This window comes from Camponotus floridanus, unplaced genomic scaffold (assembly GCF_003227725.1).
Source record: "Camponotus floridanus strain SB8 unplaced genomic scaffold, Cflo_v7.5 scaffold28, whole genome shotgun sequence".
Lineage (NCBI taxonomy): Eukaryota > Metazoa > Arthropoda > Insecta > Hymenoptera > Formicidae > Camponotus > Camponotus floridanus.
The window spans coordinates 1,530,085-1,552,374 of NW_020229414.1; the positions used below are offsets into that span (position 1 = coordinate 1,530,085).

The window sequence follows — 22,290 nt, forward strand, 5'->3', positions numbered from 1 at the left end:
CCAGCAATAGTACGCTATCACATACTATTCATTATCATATATTACTAATGAGGATACGACATAAAATAATTATTCGTAAGATTATGATAAAAGTGATAAAGTAAGACAGAAATGCATTAAGAATATCGCATTATTATTACGAGAAAATTTAAACAACTATGTTTGTTAATTTTGCATATCATAACTGGTGAAAATATATCCTCATGTTAATTGTGGCTTAATTACAACGCATGTTGCATATAATAAATATTACATAGAATAAAAAAATGACAAAATTTGTGAATTTTTAAACAATTATATTATTACACATATAAAACGTACACACAACACAATGAGATTTACATATTACGTATTAAGCATATAATTACTGTTGTAGTTAAATTTTATATTCCGACGATTTAATTATTCATGAAAGCGCTTTGCCTTGACACTGAAAGTTTTCATAAGACATATATGATAGTTTTGTTACATTTTCTGAAGACAAATATGATGTCATTTCATCACATCTTTTTTAAAGCAAAGTATTTAATATGTATATAAATTGCAGGTTTATATAAATGCTAAATCATCAAAGCATCATCGGAAATCTGTTATTACCATATTTTTTAGTCAATCAAGAGGTCAGCTGATCGACCTCGTCGTTAGCATATATCATTCGTGACTGTTTGATAAAAAAATCAAGTTACCACTCTTTATAGTATTATATATAAAGCAAATTTTTCCCTGGAAACTCGAGTTAAATAGATAAGTTTAAATTAAATGTTTGTATACTTTTAAGAAAGCAAAACGTGAAGAAAAAAGAAACGCATTATATATCTAATCATATATAAATATATAAAATTATATATAATTATATATGGACTTTTTTCCCAGTATTTCGATCTCTTTATTAGATTAAACGAAATGAATTGATATTGTAAACAGTACGACTGAGTATTCTGTACGAGATAGGAATGTAAAGTTCACCATTTTTCTCATGGGATTTTGTAATTTCTCGCACGATTCCGCACACGTATCGGAGTATGTTCCATTCCGAGATTCTTGACAATCTATATTTCTTTCTTCCTAGGAATAATAATTAAGTTATCATTGAAATTTTAGTATGTATATGTGTCTGTATATGTGTGTGTAGTTATCAAGAACAGACACAATAGTGTCGAAAATGTTTATAATTATATATTGCTTAAAATAATTAGTGAATTAGTCATTTAATAATCAATGAAATTAATTACGAGTGATTAAGATCAATTAAATTTTTACGTTATGGAAAAATAAATATTTTTCTCGGATGAGAAAAGTTATTAATTATTGATTAATTATATTTAAAAAAAGCTTTTTTCTTTTATATCTGTTTATATTTGTACTTTGCCCGACTACCTCGCGATTGATCGATCCATCAAGAAAACGATTCACGATCATGCGTTCACACGCTTGCTCACCGTCACGCATATGAGACAGTGTGTGGCATACTTCAAAGGTCCACGTGGTCGTGGATTACAGTAGTGGCAACAGTCGTCCCCCGACCGTTGTTCAAGTGTGTATGAACGTCGGCCGACATCTCCGCTGTGGCCAAGAGAAGAGTAGCTGAGAAAAACGCAAAACAAGAAAACAAACCGGGACAAGTTTCGCTTTCGTTCGTGGATCCGCATGACTTTCGCACGCTGACCGCAACAAGCAGTTCTGCTCTTCACCGGTGCATCCTTGCTGCGGAAGCGGTTTATCCTCCGGTTCACTATTTCGGACACGCAGAATGTACTCCGAAAAGGTTCGCGAACATTTCGAGGATCGCTGCTGATCGTGATTTACGCTGTGCGATCGTGATTTTTCGTATGACTTATTATGCATTAGTCTCATCGATCGACAGATTGATGAGAATAACTTACTTGTACATAAATACGCGCAGTGTGCTCGTTTAGTTTTTATACACGTATAAACATTACGTTTTGTATAGCTGTATGTGAAGACAAGGTGACCAATTGCTTCAAAGCCGTAAGTATGATATAAATCTCTTCTGGTTATATTTGTCAAGAGACAAAGAGAGGTGGAAAGAAAGAGAGAAATTCAAGATTTATGTATGAAATTGAAGAAAATTACCATCTTTGAAGGATATTTTGCAACCTTCAATTGATTTTAATTCTTTCTCAGTGATTATACAATACGTACGTATAACGACGCGGTTTAAAGAAACATGAAAAGCAAAGTTTTTTGTAAAAATAAAAGAAAAGAAGTATAATATATATCTAAGTATTCTATTTTTAAATTTAGGTATATATCAAATATAAAACGAAATGATAGAGAAATGATAAAAAATAGAATTCAGAAGTAATTTTTTAATTATATGAAATTATAAACTTGTTACTTTAAACGAAATTTTACTTTAAACTTTATTTTAATATAAAGAAAATTAATTTTCGTAATATTTATTTACATAAGATTTATTATTTATGTTTTACATGTACACTTTTATAGTACATATAAAATATATTTAACAAAAGACACAAACTTGCGCAAAGTATCTTACAATTTATTTTTTTTTATTATGTAATTAAAAGTCTATATTATAATTTTATTTAAACAAATTAATCTAGAAATTCTCGAAAATATATTTTTGTTTCCTGTCACTTAATTTTTTTATTTAAATCTTTAAGTTACATGAAAATTGACATGATAAATAAATATGTTTAATTTGTACCTCATGCTTGTTTTGAATTATATTTGTCGGAAAATTAAAATAAAAATTAAAATAGAAATAATTATTATCTTCAAAAAATATCTCACATTATACATTTGATGTAAATCTAGATTTCGAAATACTAAAAATAGAGATTAAAATTTACATCTTTACATTATATCATCAAGGTAAACGAGAAAGTATTGCTTAAATATTTATCGAATAATCAATTACGCAAATAAGCGTAAAAGAGCATCTTCAAAGAGAATCTTACGATTTAACCTTCTGCTATCAATGATACGTTCTTGATCTTTTAGACATCATTATGGAGAACGTGCTTCGCGCGATATTTGCACGCTTTATCCTCCATGCTTTTTAAAAATTCGTAAAACGTCGTAATCATCGAATTCGCACGAGAATGTTTATACGAATTCGCTCTTCTTAAATGGTTTCGAAAAACGAAAGAAGAACTTGTGAAAGAACGCGAGAGGAACTTATGGAAAAACGGAAGTAAACTTTACGGCGAGTTGTTATGCGTCTAAATTTTTCTGCTCCATTGCGTTCCTTCGAGGAGGCTCTAGAAATAATCGAAACCTGTTTGATCAACTATTGCTGTTAACGATCATTTGACATTGAGAATAATAAGGATACTATCTTTTCTTATTTCTACATAGTTATTTTAAATGATTGCACGCAACCCTGAACTTTTTTTTCTAGATAAAGGCTTTAGTTATTTTACATATTGCGTATACACACACGATTTAAGAGTTAAGACAGAGTTCAAACATCGTATCTATCAAACATGAGAATGCGATAGCGATCAATGAAAATTAATGATAAGACAATGATCTCTTTTTCGCATTTCATGGCTCATCAGTTTCGAGATTGACTCGAGTTGGTTCTATATTAATATTTCATCCGGATTAGTCTTTTATCTTTTAATATGATTTATCATCTTTATGCTACATGCATTGGCATGTTTGTAAAACATTTGTGTCTTTTGTTCTTTTTTTCTTTTAATTTCCTCATTTACAATTCCGTTTATCGTAATAATTATGATCAATCTTTTATTCTTTCAAGAGATACTTTTCTAGCTATTAAAAGAGCGTTCTGTTTTATATATCGAATGCAATGTGTCATATTTTATATAACTTTATCCGCAGCCCTGAACTTATTTCTATCTCTCTTGTAAAATAACCGACTGTGACATTTATGAGGAAGAACTGCGGTCTAATACTCTAATAACATCTCTTGTTATTCTTATGAATGTCTATTTCAATCATATATATTAGACTTATTAACATTTTTTTTTTGCTTAATCATTATAACCAACAGTCAAGAGTCAAAGAAGAAGAAAACAAATAAAATTATATTCATTATTCTTTGACTATTGAATATTTTATTATTAATTATTTAATAATAAAATATTCAATAGTCAAGTTTTCTTCTTTTTTGACTCTTGACTGTTGGTTATAAAAAAAATACAGACTTGTTATATATACTTTTTTTCAGAAATCTGTTATTTTCAATCATAAAATCATCATTTTCAGTCATAAAGTTTTTATCTTATATAAGATTAAACCGTTGGAGTTTAATCCACCTATCGGTAATTCTAAGTCTTATTAGAAATCTTTTATGCATTGTATAACTTTATGACTTTATTGATTTGACGTAATTTGAATAAAGTATCATTAAAATTTACATAAAAATATAAATATGCAATGTTAATATTGTTTAGTTTTCATAAATTACATCTGATCATTATACACATATTAATGTAAGAATTTAGTTTATATAATCTATTTCACAATGCATTAATGATATAAATATTTATATTCAATTATTTTATATTCAAATATTTTTATTCAATTTATTCTCGTTCTGTTTCGCTAAAATAATTTTTCCAAAGATCTCCCATGCAATCACATTTCAACATTAAGATTAATCGCATGTTTTAATCATTCATAATGAGAAAGATTCAGCGCACTTAGTTACGATTGTCTCTCGATACTTGATGTCAGAAAACCTTGAACTTCGAACTCGCTTGACCTCGAGATGTTTTTGCGCAGAAAATAAAAATAAGTAATTCGTGCATGTATTCATATGTGTAACACTTACGCAAGATAATAATCCAGCAAGATAAAATTTGGAGCGATTTTTTTCGAATTAATTCTACTTTTCAATGTTGAATATTTTATTTTTGAACAATATATTTTATTCGATTTTGAAAAGTTTTCTCTAATAATATGCTAATATTTATTATTTCAATATGAATAAATATATAATACATGATGCAAAATATTCCGTCGATGTATCGGTAACAAATATATGGAAGGACGCTTACAAAACATACATACAACATCGTTTTATAGTTGCATTGTCGCGGTTACATTGTCGCAACGATGGTCACTGCCGTGTATAATAATTACGTGCCAACGACACTAGGTATATTCGGATTGCATGCCGCGTGTCGGGCATATTAATAATCAGATCGCGGATTTTCACCTGGAAACGAAACGACGTGTCGCACGCTTGATGAATCTCATTGCTACGATCGTTCTCACTCTCGTTTCATTTCACAGGAAAATTAACTGTAAATTATAATAGCGCGTAATTAAATGGACATATCCTGTTTTGTTCTCTATGCAATAAAGTCTCGTTACTATTGGTCAGAGTTATTTTATTTTATAGATTGTACAACTGACACATATTTCACATAATGGATGGCATGCGCGCAGTAGTGAAGTAATTATTTCTCGTCAGCGAATTAATTGGCGAATTGAAAAAAATTGCGATCTTTCCGTTTTTAATTGATTGTATCGCATGCGGTAGCGATACGTTTTAATCGTCGTTCACGAGAAAATGAAAATTATTTATAACATAAATCTATTTGTATTGTGTACAGAAGAGCGTAATGAAATCAACACGTAGCGAATGTGGGGATTGTTACGAAATGATTCACATTTATTCGAGCATTGACTCGCATAACCGCACACGGATTCAGTGAAAGTGTACGTTGTTCGCAGGGTGTTAATTAATAAACGAAGCTCTAGACCGGAATGCCTCTTTTTTGCTCGATTTTCTTCACAGCAAGAAGTTCGCTCGTATCGACAATATAAATGGCAATAACCAGCTCGTATTTCATGGTCATTGAATAAAATATAGGAAGGAAGCTACTATATCTGATGATTATATTGACGATTATATCATTTTACAACTAGCAACACAACTATGAACAAGATAAAGAGAAAAAAATAGATGTCAAAGAAAAAAACTCCATAATAAATCGTTTATAAATTATATAATGACTTATGTATAAATTAATTATATAATTATTTTTAAATTATATAATTTATATAACAAATTTATATAACAAATCGTTAATATATAAATAATATATAAATTAATATCTAAATTATCTATATAGTTATACAATACTTACATGCTATATTTTTATGTAAGCGTGTCAAATATAATATATTATAAATATTCTCGATATTCTTCAATCAACTTAGATAAACTTGATCAGATTTTAAAAATTCTTTAAGCATGTATTCTGTTGTATCACAAGAGACTGCATTTTCTCATTTTTATGTAGATAAGATTTTATTTTTGTAACAAAGAACACGTTTTGAGAAAAGCTTTGGAAGGAAATGTATATTTCCTGGAATATATCATACAACGCATATGATTTTCTTACGCTTGCTTATCTTTCTGATTATTTAGTCACTAAAATCTCAACGATACTATTGAGCTTTATTGCACAAGATATTCCTCAAATATTTGTCTTCCATTAACACAAAAATATTATGTATTCGCGTGCATAGAGTGTTCGTTAAATCGAAGTACAATCATCAGGAAAGTGATTATTTGTGAAAGACAATTAGGAAATTCAGGATAAATGTTTTTTGATTGACTACTATAATAATTATCAAAAAAGATAATTTTAAATACAAATATAACATATGTGTGTATGTGTGTGTGTACGCGCATATGTATTTTTCCTCTTCTCTTTCTTCTGAGAAATCATTTTTTCGCCGATTGTATTAGAAATATACTGGATTTATGCGCGGATGTAAATTGCGTTGCAAAATATTTAAGATGACACATGTCTGTATTTTTTGTGTATGGCCAATCGTATTACGACTATGTAGTTCTTCGTAAATGTAGTCGCGTCAATATATGATTACGTTAATCATATACTACGCCACAAAATTTCCACATCAATAATTACTAAGAATCTTTGTCTCATGAGAGATTCGGGTAATTGTATACGAATGACCGGTCGTCATACGTCTCCGAACGCTGATTAATTTAAAGGTCATACGATTAAAAACGAAGAAATAACTGCAACAATTTTCTTAAACCAAATTCCCCTCATTTTTTCATAATTTTTAATTCTGTTAAAGTTATTCAAGTAATTTACGTCAAATTATTTCAACAATACACTTATTTTAGTTTAATTATGTAATAAGAAATTTTCGTAAAAAAATACTTGTAATTTCTTCTTGTTCAATACAAAAATATTTTTTTAGTTAAAATGCATTTTGTGAAATTGCGTTTTGTATTATTATTAATATATTTTCACTAATTTCGCATCAGATTATTTTGCATCATTCGTTTATAAATTGAAATTAGATGCATTCAATAACTGGAAATAAATGATTCTCTTTTATGCACGATACTTTGTAATTTCTTCCCGGAAGGAGAGTGATGTAGAGACGAGGACATTTATATTTTTCTGATATGCACTTTATCCTTGCACGAGAAGTTCACTGCTCCATATCTCTATAACGCATCCTGTCGTCGATGCAGCACGCGACAGGACAGTACACGTTTCCGGTTGCAACTGCATTGACGGATATGTAAATTAGTCACGCTGTTTATGGGCTTGCTTTGAAGCTCGCAGTACATTTTCAATATTGAAAGATAAGTTTGTATCTTATTTCCGCGAATTCATAATGTATTCTTTTTGCGAAATAACGTAATAATTTACATCAATCTCGAATTTTAGTTGATAAATTGATATTAAAATATATGAAATAGAGCATTTGAAATTATTATTTTTATTTACACCAATATTATTATAAAATATTATTTGTAAAAAGAATCAATAAAATTAAAGTTGCATAGTTTTAACGGAAACATAAAATGGATTAAAAAAATTAGTTTAGGGAGTCAACATATTTTTAGATCTCAATTGTTTTCTAATATTAACTTTATTTATTATTCATTGTTGTTTTATTCAGATTGTTTTTTATGAGAGAAACTTTCAACTTTTTGAAATCATTTAATAACATTGTTAACAATATAATGACATAGATAATTTCTAGGAAGGAGAAAATCTCTCTTTGGATAAAAATATTAGCCGTATTTTGGCATTTTCGAAATGTTTGAAATAGATTGATATTATGTTTACTTTCTCTTTGTTTGTCTATTTTCAAGTGATAACGTGAACTAAATAATTGGATGATATGACATAGATAAATGTTTAATAGATTTTAAACGTCAAAGAAAAATGATACATCAGTTAATTACATTTCATATAATACATAATAGCATCGAAATCGCTTCTTATTATTACACTGCATATGTGAGCAAAGCTTACATTAATGAAAAAGTGATAACTTCTTCTTTATGTTATTTTGTTTTCTCTGCAAACAATCACTAACGTTCATATGCATTCAAAAAGATAAATTATAATGTATATTATATTAATTATAATTTTATTATAAAAAACATATGTTTGTATTTGAAAAATCAAACATTATCTTCAAATTTCCGAGATATTTTGAAAGATTTCATTTAATCCATTTTACTTTAAAATTGCTATTTTAATTTAACATTTTTTATTAGCTATAATAATTCACGTAAAAAAATCAAGATGACAATTTTATTTATAGATATTCCTGTATATTTTCTCACAACTATTTTGCAATAATATTTAGGGTTCTTCTTGAAAGATTCATATTATTTCGTAAGCGTCGAATATGACAATGAGTCAAATTTGGCAAATAGATTAATCAAATTCAGATCGTGCGTCAGAGAGGACGATCAGTAGAGCGAATCTCCGACACGAAACAATCAATTTATAAGTCTTTATTAATATATTCAAATATCACATTCTTCTCAAAGTATATATTCAAGCGTGATGTGACATTTTACTGATGACTGTTTAAAGAATGCGGTGGTTCTAAAATTGTGATTTTGCAATATAAATATACAACATTTATTTTAATATGAGAAAATAATAAAAAATAGAATACAAAGAATATGAGAAAAGAAATATATAACTAATATATATATATATATATATATATATATATATAATTAATATCGTGATATAAAAAGTAAGAACGTATAACAGAGCGTGATGGGCGTAAAAAATAATTTTTGTTGCTGGTAAAGACAGAGTGCAGATACATATTAAAACAGTAGTTATCTTATTTTTTAAATATTTAAATAATTTTATATTTTAATGTTGTTTTAATGTTTTATGATATTATTTGAATAGAAAAAAAGAGAAAGAAATTTTGTAGATAAAATCATAAGATGATCAGCTATTAATAAATCTTTTTTTTTCATTTGTAATAAAATGATGTTTGAAATATTCATTTCGCGATGCATTAAGATGTGATACGTATTAAAATGTAAATATAATATGTGATGAAAGTGCATTCGCCGGTACTATTCGCATAATTATATCGCTATAGGCTAACAATAAGACGGTAAACGCAATTCACCGTTACGGTGAGAAATTTTTAGTTTGTTTCTTTATACCGCGATAAAATTTTCTGATAGTGAATTCAACCATTCACTGCCAGCATTTTTCCGAGTGCACTTGGTTCAAGTAGATTCCACACATTTCGAGTACTCTAGACAGAAAAGTATACGACGTAGTTGCACGCGAGCTCGCAAAACTTTTCATTGTGTTGCACAAGATTTTCGGTATAGTTTTTTAGGTGAAATCTTAGCTCGCTAGCGTCTGCTCTAAGCATCATTGGGTTGTAGCAGTTCTAAATGATAATGTTTATAACATTATTTCTTAATTTCTGTAACATAATGATGAGAGAAATTATATAAATTTAAATTTGAAATTTATGTCAATTATACTTGATTTTTAATTAATGTATAGAAGTTTATATACATATATATATATATGTATATAAACTTCTATATAAAACTTCTATATAAAAAGAAACAAGATAACAGAAATAATATACATGATAAAATATTCACGAACAATATTAATATATATGTTAATGTTGTAGTTTAATATAAATTATAAATTTAAATTTGAAATTTATGTCAATTATACTTGATTTTTAATTAATATATAGAAGTTTATATATATATTAATTAAAAATCAAGTATAATTGACATAAATTTCAAATTTAAATTTATAATTTATATTAAACTACAACATTAACATATATATTAATATTGTTCGTGAATATTTTATCATGTATATTATTTCTGTTATCTCGTTTCTTTTTATTTCTACACTTGCTGTCGCATCCGATGCTTGCAAAAGTAAAGAATATAATAATAGATGTAATAATAGGATTTAATTGATGTATTATTATGCGTAGATAAAATCAATAACAAATATGTTTCTTGGTTTCTGTTCGGTCTATCAATGTGTATACCAACCTCGTGTATACCAACAGACAGTAGTTTGTAAGGTCATCGAGATAAAACATAAGGTAGTCCTATCTTGACAGTCGCGTGTACAGGATGATTTATTATTATTAAGCAGTACATTTATAAAGACACAAATTTAAAATTTTTGAAAGAATATAAAAGCAAACGCTTTATAAAAGCAAACGCTCTCTAAGAAAGGTAAAAAGAGATAATATTTTATCGAACATTATTGCAAATATTATTTTTTTAATTTAATAATTATTTTTCGAAATAATGTGTCGTGTTACAGGTTCTCCTCTCTATAAAAAATGAAGATCGATCAGCTTGGGCTTCTTCTTTGGAAGAATTATATCGTTCGGAAGCGACAACCAGTAAGTAGTCGACTTAATGTCGAGATATCTGCTTCATATTTATTCTACGGAATTGTAAATCGCACAATTTTCTTTCAGGGAATTTTAGCCTTGATATTTCTATGGCCGGTAGTAGTTTTTATGATTCTTTATACGGTGCGTGATAATGTCGATCCGGAATATTACCCGACATGTCAATTTCCCGCAAGGTCGATGCCACAGGATGGACTTCTGCCTTTCGTGCAGAATTATATATGTAGCGTTGGAAGTCCCTGCGATCCGTTGTCGGAATACGAGCAAGTGCCATCGTACAAAAATGCCACGTTAGTCTCAATTTAATTAATTAATTAAGCATGTAAATGATAATTATTACATCTTCGAAAAAATCCGAAAAAAACTTGAATCTTCTCTTATCTCTTTTTTACGAATACAGTTTAAGTCCTTTAATCGTGGAACTACAACCGATGCTAAATAATAAGACTATTATCTCCGCTGTGGAAACATTGCCACAGAGTATTCAATTGTTGAAATCAATGGCAGAGATTCTCACCAAACCGGAAATCAAGGCGCTTTTCGGTAAGATCACATTGAAATCTAATTTAACGTTTTCTGTCAACAATCGAATGTATAAATATGTTAATAGATAGGGGAATCCGTTTGGGTGACTTGTTCAACAATCACGGGGAAATTAAGAATTTACTAAAATCTCAAATGCCGAACGCCAGAGAGGGTTTGATTGATGGTTTATTCGAATCATCCGTAAAATTAATATATGTAAGTAATTACTCCTATATTTAAACAGAGATTATTATTAATTGTTATTAATTACGCTGAAATTTATCTAAATACCAACAGACAGTAGTTTGTAAGGTCATCGAGATAAAACATAAGGTAGTCCTATCTTGACAGTCGCGTGTACAGGATGATTTATTATTATTAAGCAGTACATTTATAAAGACATTTATAAAGACACAAATTTAAAATTTTTAAAAGAATATAAAAGCAAACGCTTTAATTATCTAATTACTTCTCTTTTTCCAATCTTATACAAATATTATATCAAAAAGTACACATTATTTTTATACGATATTGCGATGAATAAAAAAAGGTGTCTTTATTAATTCTTACATATTTATTAATTTTTATCTACAGTTGATCAAAACTTTCGGTTCATTCGACATCGATGGCGTCGTTTGCTCCGCGGAAAGTCTGAAGAAATATTTGATTCTACCTAAAGAAGAGGACTTTGCAGAGATTTCGAACGTCCTCTGCAACATCGACTCGAAAGCGATGCCTGACATTTTAGAAAATCTTTCGAAGCATCTGGACTTTACCGGTTTGTTGGAGATGGTCGATCGCGCAATGGCGAAATTTCGCGATTATAATTTCTTCCAGGATTTGAAGCGAGCGGTAGAAACCATCCTTGACTTGAAGATTTCCAAGAAATATATGCCCGAGTACTTGAAACTCCGTGAATGGCTACCAAAAGTAATTTTGGTCTTCCAAAACACTACTTTCAAAGAAATCGACCTGAACATGTGAGTTGGACATGCATTTTCTATTTAAAATCCAATTTTTTTTAAATTTTAATTCAATATCTCGAAACCATGAATATCCGGAGGAATATAAATGCCTTAATTTCAGAATTAATAAAGCCATCGCGGTTTTGGATCCTGTATTTGCATACGAACGTGATTGGCCAGTCGCCCGAAGTGGATTTCTGAAATTAAACAGACTTCTAAAGATGGTGAAAGAAATTGTGAAGGACCGCAAGCTCAATTCCACCAACGCTGATGATTTCTTCGATGTGATGGACCGATTAGGAGCAGCAATATCAACTTTTTCCTCCAATTCAGATAATTATGATAATATCACGCAGATATTGGATTTGTCTTTTCTGATCTTGGAAGATGGTATAAGACTTACCAAGAAAATCCTTGATCGTCATGAAAATGATTTTGAATTGCAAGTATTTTCTTCTTTTATATAAGATAAATTAATAATATTTACAAGTGAATTAATAATATTTAATTGTTTATATTTAATCTTTTATTTAATTTTTAGAGCTGCTAACGTTTTCGATGGACTCAAAAACTTTTTTTCCGAAAACATAGTAAATTCAGCGACATATTTTGTGTCATTGATAGATAATATCGTGCAAATGTCTCATCATGTCGCTATTCTTCACGAAGATACCTTGAGAAGATTATATGAGGTTTCCAGAAAGCATCAGAATTTAGTCCAAAAGATGTTGATAAATTTACAGCCCGCTATATATAAAAGGATTATTCACTCCTTTTCACGATTGGATCTTGTAGAGGTTTGCAATATTTATTTATTATATGTTTCAGAATTGATATTTTTTAGCTATAAAAATTTTTTAAGAGAAAAGGAAATATAGTTCTTGCTTTATTTTTTATTTTGTGATCTAACAACAAGTTCAATCGTTAAAAATGTAATTTTTCTTATAGCGTCTGGTGGAAGATGTAAAAAAAACAAAACCTCAGGAAGTATTTTGTCAAAAAGACACAATGAATGAGATATTCGATAATTACGTTGAATTTAAAGATAAATCCAATGAAATTGATGAATTATTCTGCAGCGATGACGGAAAAAAATTTATTACCGATGTCTATGATAGTTTCGAATTTGACACATTTGAAAATATTGTACGTACATAGCAATTGATTGTAGTAAAATAGTAATAATAATTCTATAATAAGCAGAGTATATTTTTCAGATAAGTAAAACTTTATCGACTATGGTTGTTATGGCGTTCAAACGACCAGTCAGGGCCGAAAGTTCAAACTTAACGTCCGTTGTGAGGAATATAAAAAAATTCGTAACTTATCTGGATACGCGAAAGGTAACTTACTTAAATTGGACTATTTTTCAAACAAGTGATGAATGGGCAAAAGCTTTCAAAGAGACGCAACCTCAAGGAAGATTGGATATGTGAGTAATTATATGCATATTTATTTATTTATTTATTTATTTATTTATTTATTTGTTTATAATATATAATAATTTTATATATTAACATGCAGTATTTTTCTTTAGCCTAGGAATTCATCTAAGCATAGCGAAAATGCTGGGTTTCAGCAGTTTATCTTACATATCAATCAAACCAGATCTAGAAAATATGGACCTTTTAGCCGAAATAATTCTGGAAGATCTACGAACTAATCCTACTAGCTGGATCGAGGAGGTACGCCGTCATCAAACCGAGTTGATCGAATCGTTTTATCTCACCGTCACAGATAAGGAAAAGGTCAGTTGGCGAAACGTAATTAAAGTTTTCTTTAATCTTAAGATCTTTTGCATAATATAATCATCAATTATAAATTCTGTAGATTTTGTCGTCTCAATGCGATCTTCGTTAAATAGACATTACAGATCTTGGAATATTCGAATTTCACGAGAGCGTATTGCACGGATCCAAATCCGCCGGCTTTGTTAAATTTTCCTAAGGAATCGAATAGCACGATTCTGAAGGAGCTGGTGTGCTATCTATCCAAATCGGTGCAAACGAATCTGGAATTGAACGTGACCAACATCGAAATCGAGGAAGCCACGTACAAGCGAAAGGAATTTAATTGGACTGCCTTCAACGAGAAGACAATCAAGATTTACCAGTACATCGATACTCTGGTCCAGCAAAAGGTTCAGCGTTATGAATTGAAGAAATTGGAAAAATTGAAGCAGAACTTCAAAATTGCATGGACAACGAATACAACAGCGAAAGACACATGGGAGATCAGGTAAGAAATATTTTCTTCTATTCTTTCATTTAGCAGGATTTAACTTCTAGAATTGATCGTCATCAATATGTTATAAAATTTGATTATAATAAATAAATTAGTGACACGTTATATATGTTTGCAGCGTAGGTTTAATCTGCAAGCTCTTTAACATAATGGAGAGTCCACTATTTGGAATTCAGATCAAAGAAAATTGGAAAATTATTTACGGGTTCGGGTGGGCGACCTCGGTCATTTTCGACAACATCGAGAAAATTGTCGATCAGATCCAGAAGAATAATCACGTAGCGAAGATTTCCGATGTTTTGGAGGAAATGCCGCAGACTGAGACACTTATCAGTTCGTTCTTGAGGAATTTATCTCCGATCATCCTTGATATAGTTGACATGATAACTTTGAGACCAATTGCTCTAGTAAGTCGATTTTTGCAGATATGTGTATTTCATTTATTCTGAATACAATAACATTAATAAATAAGATATATTCTGACTCTAATATATATCTTGGCTATTAGATGTCGGTTCTTGATGATTATAAAGACCGTGAACGAATGTGGCCTTGCATTATGAACGAGAGCGTTGGCGTTGCATTAGAATTGAGAAATGGAAGTCGGGAAGTTGTACGACAGATTGAAAACATCGGCTGTAGCCCAAGTCTTTTTATTAAAGAGTGGAGAGAACAACCAATATTAATGAGGATCCGGAAAATTGTAAGTTTATTTATATTTTTATTTATTTTACTTATATTTTTACTTATTTTTTTATTAATTCAATATTTTGTCCTAATTTTAAGGATAAAAAATTTTATAAATTTCAAATTAATAAATTATGATAGAAATTATTAATTATATTGAATTTTTGTGTAATTTTTAGTTCGAGCATGACAAAACTGTAGATTTACCGGCATTTAATTGGACTCTGGGCTATATAAAATTTCGACGATTGATTACAAAGCTTGATGATTTGATAAGCAATGCTAAAGATGTCGTTTTAGCGGACGAACCGAAATTAGCCAGGTATTTAAACACACTTGCGGACGAAGCGGACAATATTGTCGAACAAAGATTGCCAAGTATGAAAAGTGATTGGAGGTAAAAATTATATTTCATATTACATAATAAAATAAAATAGTCATTTAGTCTAATAAAAGAGTATTGTATTTAACTTATACATTTTTATTCCAATTTCGGAAGAAAATTTTAATTCTACTTTTAATATTTAATTGTATAAAATATCTCTCATTTCTTCTTTATATTTGGAATTATGGATATATTTTAATTATGGAACAACATTAATTTTTGTTGAAGAAATACCTTGGATCATATCGACTTAGAAATCGACAAGGCGATCAAAGCTTTTGGTAGCGAGCGTTCTGCAAGTGAAATTTGGAAACCATCGATTGACGCTACTGATCGTATTCTTATTTTATTGAAATATCTTTCTAATATCATCCACAAAGGTTCACGTATCGTGACGAACATATTGAATAGTGGTAAATGTATTTTCGAATAATATTAACATTATTATTATAACATTAACTCGATATGCCTGATCCTTTGAAATTTGATATAGCTAAATAATTAATTGTATAATCTTTGGTTTAATATTTTTTTCTAGGCGTAGGAAAAATCAGTTTATTATCCTTGCTAGGATTCGATAATACTTCGCCTATCAGCATTTTTCACGATCAGCTACCTTACATTTTGTCGACATTGGTAAATGGAATATCTGATCCCGTAATCGACGATCAAATCGTCAAGGCGCTAAAAAATAACACTACAATCACATGCACAATGATGTTCGATTGGTTATCGGACATTAGAGTCGGTTTGACAGCCGAAGATTATAGAACCTTGAAAAATTTTACTTGTGATCTCGATCCTGAAAATTTCAATGTTTACATGGATTTCTATGTGGCGGAAATGACGATTTGGAAGAAGCCTGTTAGCAAATATCGATCCTACGTAGCTTCAATGATCGGCGATTTATACGATCTTCTGAAAAGCATCAATATCGCAATAAAAAACAAAATAGTCATCGAACCGCCCTTTTCGAAGAAATATTTGGATCATTTGTTGCAGACATTGAGGGAGACACTAGAGATCAGACATGAAGAAAGTACTTTTCACAAGGTAAATAGTTCATTAATAATTGTTATACGTAAAATTATATTTGACGAGTGGGAATTCCAACTTTAATCGAATACTCTTGAAGCGATAAGTAATTATCTTTTTTTCAGGAAGTGAATCTGGATGAAGGATGGTCGAATTATAGATTATTGATAGAAGGATTGTCGCAAGTTTTAATACACATTGGCAACGCTTTGAAGAAAGCCGAGATACATAATTATAATTTAGAGATCTGGAAACTGGCGGAGAATGATGATACGCGTCAAATGTTAAAGATTCTGGAAGATAATCCCGAAGAGACTATCGCCCTAATTGCTACTCTTAGCACGCTCAATTATACAACCGGTCAATTCATGTCCTTCAAAGATATCAGGAAGACTATGTGCACTTTCCACTTTAATTCTGATTATTGGTCCACGTCGGACAGAACGCGTTTTCTACAGAAAGTATGTTCGTTCGATCCCTATCAGCTATTGAAGACTGCCACGAGTGAGGAATATTACGTACGTACGCAAAAAATATATATATAATTAAAATAATTTTTTTTACCTGACTAAAAGTCATAAATAGAAATTATAAAATAGAGTTATTAAATATTTTTAATAATCTCAAATTAAGAGGAAAATTTTATTTTCACTAGTTAAACATTTAGGAAAGATATATTCAATTTTTGCCGTATTTTTTATATCTTTGCGTATTTTTTTCCGCAGAACGTTGTTACTGGTCGGACATTCACCCTTTCAAGATCAACGCCATTGGCCATGTCATTAATAAAATTATTGGACGATGTTTCGAATTTTACTGCTGCGCTGCCGGGAGTGAGTCTCAAATCGAACATCTTCAATGTAACGACGTGGCAGAATCTATCCAATGAAACCTGGAGTTTAATAATCAAATCTGAAAAGTCCTGGATTCACTACAACCAAAATTCTTCGTGGTACAGATTCAACGTGACGTCGAGCTATCTTGTCGATTCCAGCAGAATATTTCAGCTTCTGGAATCCGTGATCGATCTTGCGTCAGGCGGCGATATCTGGCAGAAACTTCGCGTTATACACGAGACATCGAAACTTGAGCCTCTGTTAACTCTCGTAGAGGACATGCCCAATCTCTTAATCACTGCCGTCGACACCTTCGTCTCGTCCGAAAGGCTGGACGATTTCATACACAAGTTCTTCCTCGGCCAAGTGCATCCCTGCAACGTTGATCGATACCTGATCCCGCCCAACTTTATAAGGAAGAAGGGTTTACTCTCTAGCATTGCAAATTTCTGTCAGAAGATCGTCATGAGCGATAAGCATTTGACATGGATAGATCTATTGCCTTCTGAGGGAAAATACAGTGTAATGTCCGATTGCCATTGATTAATGATAGCAATGAGTTTCGAATCAAATTTTAAGTACGCTTAAATTAATTTACAGAATAGCTACCTTACGTCTGATATATCTGAAACGACAAACGAAATACAGTTATTGCAAAGCGTGCAAGGATTTCAAACTACTTTAATTCACGTCTTATCAGAGGGCTTCAAGCAACTAAAAGTTCCTATTTGGTGGACCTCGTTCGAGGAAGGCTCTTTAAAAGATTTTAATGCGGAATATAAGAGAAAGGTATATATCATTATATTGATAATATATGTGTGTACATATATATTTATTTATTAAATGTTTCTTATAAATTAAATAATACATTAAATATAGTTTTATATAATTACTTTGAAAAAGATATACGCTTTAATTAATGTAATTAAAAACATCGATAGGACACGAAGACTCTGGCAGATTCAATAGTGAAGAAGGCGGTAAAGATCTTGAAAAATTTCCTAGAAACGCGAACTGATGTTAAGTAAGCAAATATATCATTAAAAAAATCGAGATTAATCTATTAAGAATGGAATAAAAATAAAAATAAAAATAATCTTTATGCTAATTTTTAGCAATTGCACGTGGTGTATGACACTTCCAATAGAAATCTTAAATTCCCAGCTGATGCACCACGCTCTCTATTCAAAATTATTCTGTCAAATGAATCGACTAAATATATCTGAAGTAGAAAAAATTTTAACCGATGATTTTAACTGGAATAAAACGAGCAGCATGGTGAGAAATAATAACTGCAAATTGTGTATAAGAGAGTGTATTGTTACATTAATCATTAATGTTATATTAATCATTATTTTTTTTTAAATTATTAGATCAAAGATTACAAATTTCTGAATAAGAGAAAAACGCTAAACGAGTTTTTAGCTACATTTGAAACTACTTTACATTATGTCGCCGATATAATAATCGAATTCCAAAATGATACATATCATGACACGGTAACCGACTGCTTTTACAAGTTTGTCGGCGGTCGTACGTATTCCCGACCAGGATTGTGAGTATCTTTTATTTTCTCATCGCGCATTACGCAGACGATAAATTAATTTTATTCATGATAAAATAATACGCCACTACATTTCAGATACATCTCACTTGTTTTGAGCGTCCTCGACATGTTGCAAAAGAACGTTTTTATTCTGGACTCGGCATCCGTTCACGAAAACATCAACAATTTAACTAGGCTGTCCGAGAAATATGTACCAATTTGGAAAACGTTGCGCGACGTCGTGAAGAAGTCTGATCTCGCTGAAATCGACGCTGCGTTACCAAACGCCACTATTAATATAAATGCGATGCTGAACGATCTGAATACGAGCTTGTGTCGGACAAAAATCGACTGTCAGAACGCGACGATTCTATACAATTTTCTGAGTTCAAAAAGAGCTGGCAAGGTTTTCCGATACGATCCGAGGGCGTCCAACTATCCGTCGGTATCCGATATTTCAAATCAGTTGGCTCGCAGTCTAGACATAGACCTCATAAATCGGCAACAGGCCTTCTGGCGTTCTCAGGCCTCCTGGGATCTTACCTGGCTCAAGGAGATCTTGGGTCATCTGTCCTTGATCCTCGGAGAAAGTGGAAATCTGCTGGACGTCGCTAGTAAAATAGATTTCGAGGACGTCTCTAACGTACTCGGAATTCCCGATCTCGCCGATGGCATAGTGAATATACTGAACGATAAAACGGTCGATAAACTGTTTGATGGGTACATATATTTCGATTATATCATATAAGATAGAGGATAAAATGTATAAATTGATAGAGGAATAAAGTTATATTCCTCGATAATAGATTAATTTTTGTCACAAAATTCATATTTATATTATTACAATTCATCTTAATAATTTATTGATGTAATTTGATACAATTCCTAAAAATTTAACATTACATTAAAAATACAGATGTATAAATATGTATATTTTTTTAGATTGAAAGAACTCCTAGAGGATGTAACGCCGTTTATAAACGATCGGGAAATAACCGACGATCTACATAGCATGATCACGGCATTGGAGTCAATGGAGATTTTCAAAAACTTAGGACTACTCGATATGAAATGTAAGAAATCATATTCAAATTCCGTGTCTTAGATCATGTTGTAATTTTTTTATTTCTAATAATTTACATTTTACAGATGTCGTCAGAGAAATGTTCGACAATTGGGACGTTGTGCGAATATTTTTGATCGACAAAATTGGCATAACTAACGAAATCGCGCTCACCTTAAGTCAGGCCAAAATAGATATGATCTCGATCTTCATGAAAGAACGCGGCGTCATTAGTTTGAAAGATAATATTTGTTCGCCTGAGAAACTTGGCGATATGTTGCTTCTCAATAATGATCTTGTAACTGCTGATGAAGTTAGCTCCGCGCTTTGCCAATTAGAGGATTCGCAGACGCAAAATATCGCTATCACGTTGATGAAGAATTTAAATTTCGATTATATTTTAAAAAACGTAATTATTATATATCGCACTTTAATCTTAAGAATTAAAAGAATTTTTGAAAAAACATTTTTCTTTATTTCAGTTAATGACCGCTAATGTAAAAAATATAATAGCTAACGCTAATCTAACTGAAACTGAAGGAAAAACTGTATTGGATAATCTTGGCATTGCTGCGGAACTATTTCCATTTTTTAAAGACCAATTATCGGGAAGCTTTTCCTTCGGAAATGACACAGACGAAAGTAATACGAAAGAAACGGAAGGAACGCAATCTGGTACGTTGAGCTAAAGTAGCATATTTAAACATTATGGTATTTAAATCGAATGAATTTTTGTATGAATCAATCAATTTTTCATTTTTTTTCATTAAGTTTTATACATATTTTAATATATTGTAGGTTCGCAATTCCTGAAGGATGCTAGTGAAATGCTTTGTGGTAAAACTATAATTCAAGACAACGAACAGATTTATAAAATTGTCACTTCTTTAGAAGACAGCAATAAGGCGTACGATCAAAAGGAATTCGATTCTTTACCAAGTAAGGCAATAAAGAAAAAAATTTTAGATAACAGATTTATTAAATAAAAATTATTGTTTTTAATACTAATAAATAATTCTTTTAATTGCAGATTTCTGCAAACAAACATATAAAACTGTACTCAGTATGCCTGGCGGAAAGATTGTCTGGTCGTACGTTAAGCCTCTATTACGCGGTCAGATTCTTTATGCGCCCGATACTATCGCGATTTCCGAAGTTATGACGTTGGCGAACGAAACTTTCGTGCAGATGGGACACTTCAGCGTACTGATGAATAGTTTAGAGAAGACTTTGAAGTCCTTGGCTAGTCTCTCGGAGATGGGCGATACTTTGAAAGACTTACAAAGTATAATGTCTTCTGATGTCATGAAGGTTGCTGTCAAATCGATGGGCGGTGGCAATTTTGAAGGTATTGATCATTTTTCAAACTTAAAACTTTATTTTCACTTTAATTTAAAAATGAAGTTAAATTAGGTGAAGTTTAATTTAAAGAACAAGCCCATGGTCTTTTTCTTATTTAGGTGATTTATCCGAGCTCGATCTCAGCGAGATTGTGTGGCGGTTGAAAAAATCAAAGAAATTGATTTCAATGATTGGCGCGTTGAACGACATGATGGGATGCGTGCTGGTAAACAGAACGATAGGATTTTCTTCGGAAGAGGAACTGGAAGCGGCAGCCAGTCGCTTGACCGAAACAAACGAGTTTCTTGCCGGAGTGATCTTTCTGGAAACTACTTCACATCGCGCAAAGAAATCTCTAGATTACGAATTACCGGATGATATTACTTATAAGATTCGCATGGATGTAGACTACGTGCCATCCACCAAACGATTGAAGAATCAGTTTTGGATTCCTGGACCTGAAAGCAATTTTCTCGAACATCTCAGATATCTTCGTGGTTTTATTCAACTGCAGGACTCCGTTGATCGCGCGATCGTAAAGGTAAAGGCTCGAAGGGATTTCAACTGGAAGACAGTCACGCAACAAATGCCATATCCGTGTTGGAAATACGTATCGTGAGTAACCGAACAAAATATCTCCATAACGTGAAATAATAAAAAATAAAAAAATGTCAAGAAAAAAGAATTTTTCTAAAAATTAAAATTCCATTATCTCTTTAATTAATATTTTTTTAATTATTTAATTTTTAATTGTCTCAAAAAATATATATAAATTTGACAGATTTCAAACAACGCTTTATGAGTCTCAAGGTATGCAAGTATGCTTCTTCTTTGCATTAATGATGTGTGTCGGATCAGCTGTCAGATATATTGTTTGGGAGAGAGAATCGCAAAATGCCATGGTACGGTATTAGTGCATATAATACTTAATTTTTTATCATGAAACGCTACACTCTATAATTCTA

General features: G+C 30.8%; 1 protein-coding gene and 1 long non-coding RNA gene across 4 annotated transcripts in view; one reads left to right on the plus strand and one right to left on the minus strand.

Moving 5' to 3' along the window:
* LOC112638284 overlaps positions 1–22,290 on the minus strand; it is a 213,180-nt gene that overhangs the window by 1,158 nt on the left and 189,732 nt on the right. The gene's annotated exons all lie outside the window — the stretch shown is intronic.
* Positions 1,496–22,290, plus strand: part of LOC105256712 — a 35,949-nt gene continuing 15,154 nt past the window's right edge. Inside the window, exons 1-31 of one of the 3 annotated variants that reach the window (XM_025409721.1) lie at positions 1,496–1,989; positions 10,605–10,686; positions 10,765–10,988; positions 11,099–11,241; positions 11,309–11,439; positions 11,818–12,203; positions 12,310–12,630; positions 12,730–12,985; positions 13,137–13,334; positions 13,406–13,620; positions 13,726–13,936; positions 14,053–14,426; positions 14,551–14,839; positions 14,941–15,135; positions 15,299–15,516; positions 15,733–15,917; positions 16,043–16,557; positions 16,665–17,057; positions 17,265–17,897; positions 17,976–18,164; positions 18,317–18,399; positions 18,491–18,653; positions 18,749–18,930; positions 19,018–19,641; positions 19,864–19,994; positions 20,071–20,393; positions 20,467–20,659; positions 20,783–20,923; positions 21,015–21,332; positions 21,445–21,940; positions 22,107–22,227. In XM_025409721.1, the coding sequence (XP_025265506.1) occupies positions 10,624–10,686; positions 10,765–10,988; positions 11,099–11,241; positions 11,309–11,439; positions 11,818–12,203; positions 12,310–12,630; positions 12,730–12,985; positions 13,137–13,334; positions 13,406–13,620; positions 13,726–13,936; positions 14,053–14,426; positions 14,551–14,839; positions 14,941–15,135; positions 15,299–15,516; positions 15,733–15,917; positions 16,043–16,557; positions 16,665–17,057; positions 17,265–17,897; positions 17,976–18,164; positions 18,317–18,399; positions 18,491–18,653; positions 18,749–18,930; positions 19,018–19,641; positions 19,864–19,994; positions 20,071–20,393; positions 20,467–20,659; positions 20,783–20,923; positions 21,015–21,332; positions 21,445–21,940; positions 22,107–22,227 (7,914 nt within the window). In that variant the 5' untranslated portion in view covers positions 1,496–1,989; positions 10,605–10,623. Of the gene's footprint in view, positions 1,990–10,496; positions 10,514–10,604; positions 10,687–10,764; positions 10,989–11,098; positions 11,242–11,308; positions 11,440–11,817; positions 12,204–12,309; positions 12,631–12,729; positions 12,986–13,136; positions 13,335–13,405; positions 13,621–13,725; positions 13,937–14,052; positions 14,427–14,550; positions 14,840–14,940; positions 15,136–15,298; positions 15,517–15,732; positions 15,918–16,042; positions 16,558–16,664; positions 17,058–17,264; positions 17,898–17,975; positions 18,165–18,316; positions 18,400–18,490; positions 18,654–18,748; positions 18,931–19,017; positions 19,642–19,863; positions 19,995–20,070; positions 20,394–20,466; positions 20,660–20,782; positions 20,924–21,014; positions 21,333–21,444; positions 21,941–22,106; positions 22,228–22,290 lie in introns of those variants that run through there. The other 2 variants (XM_025409723.1, XM_025409722.1) reach the window with 2 other exon arrangements.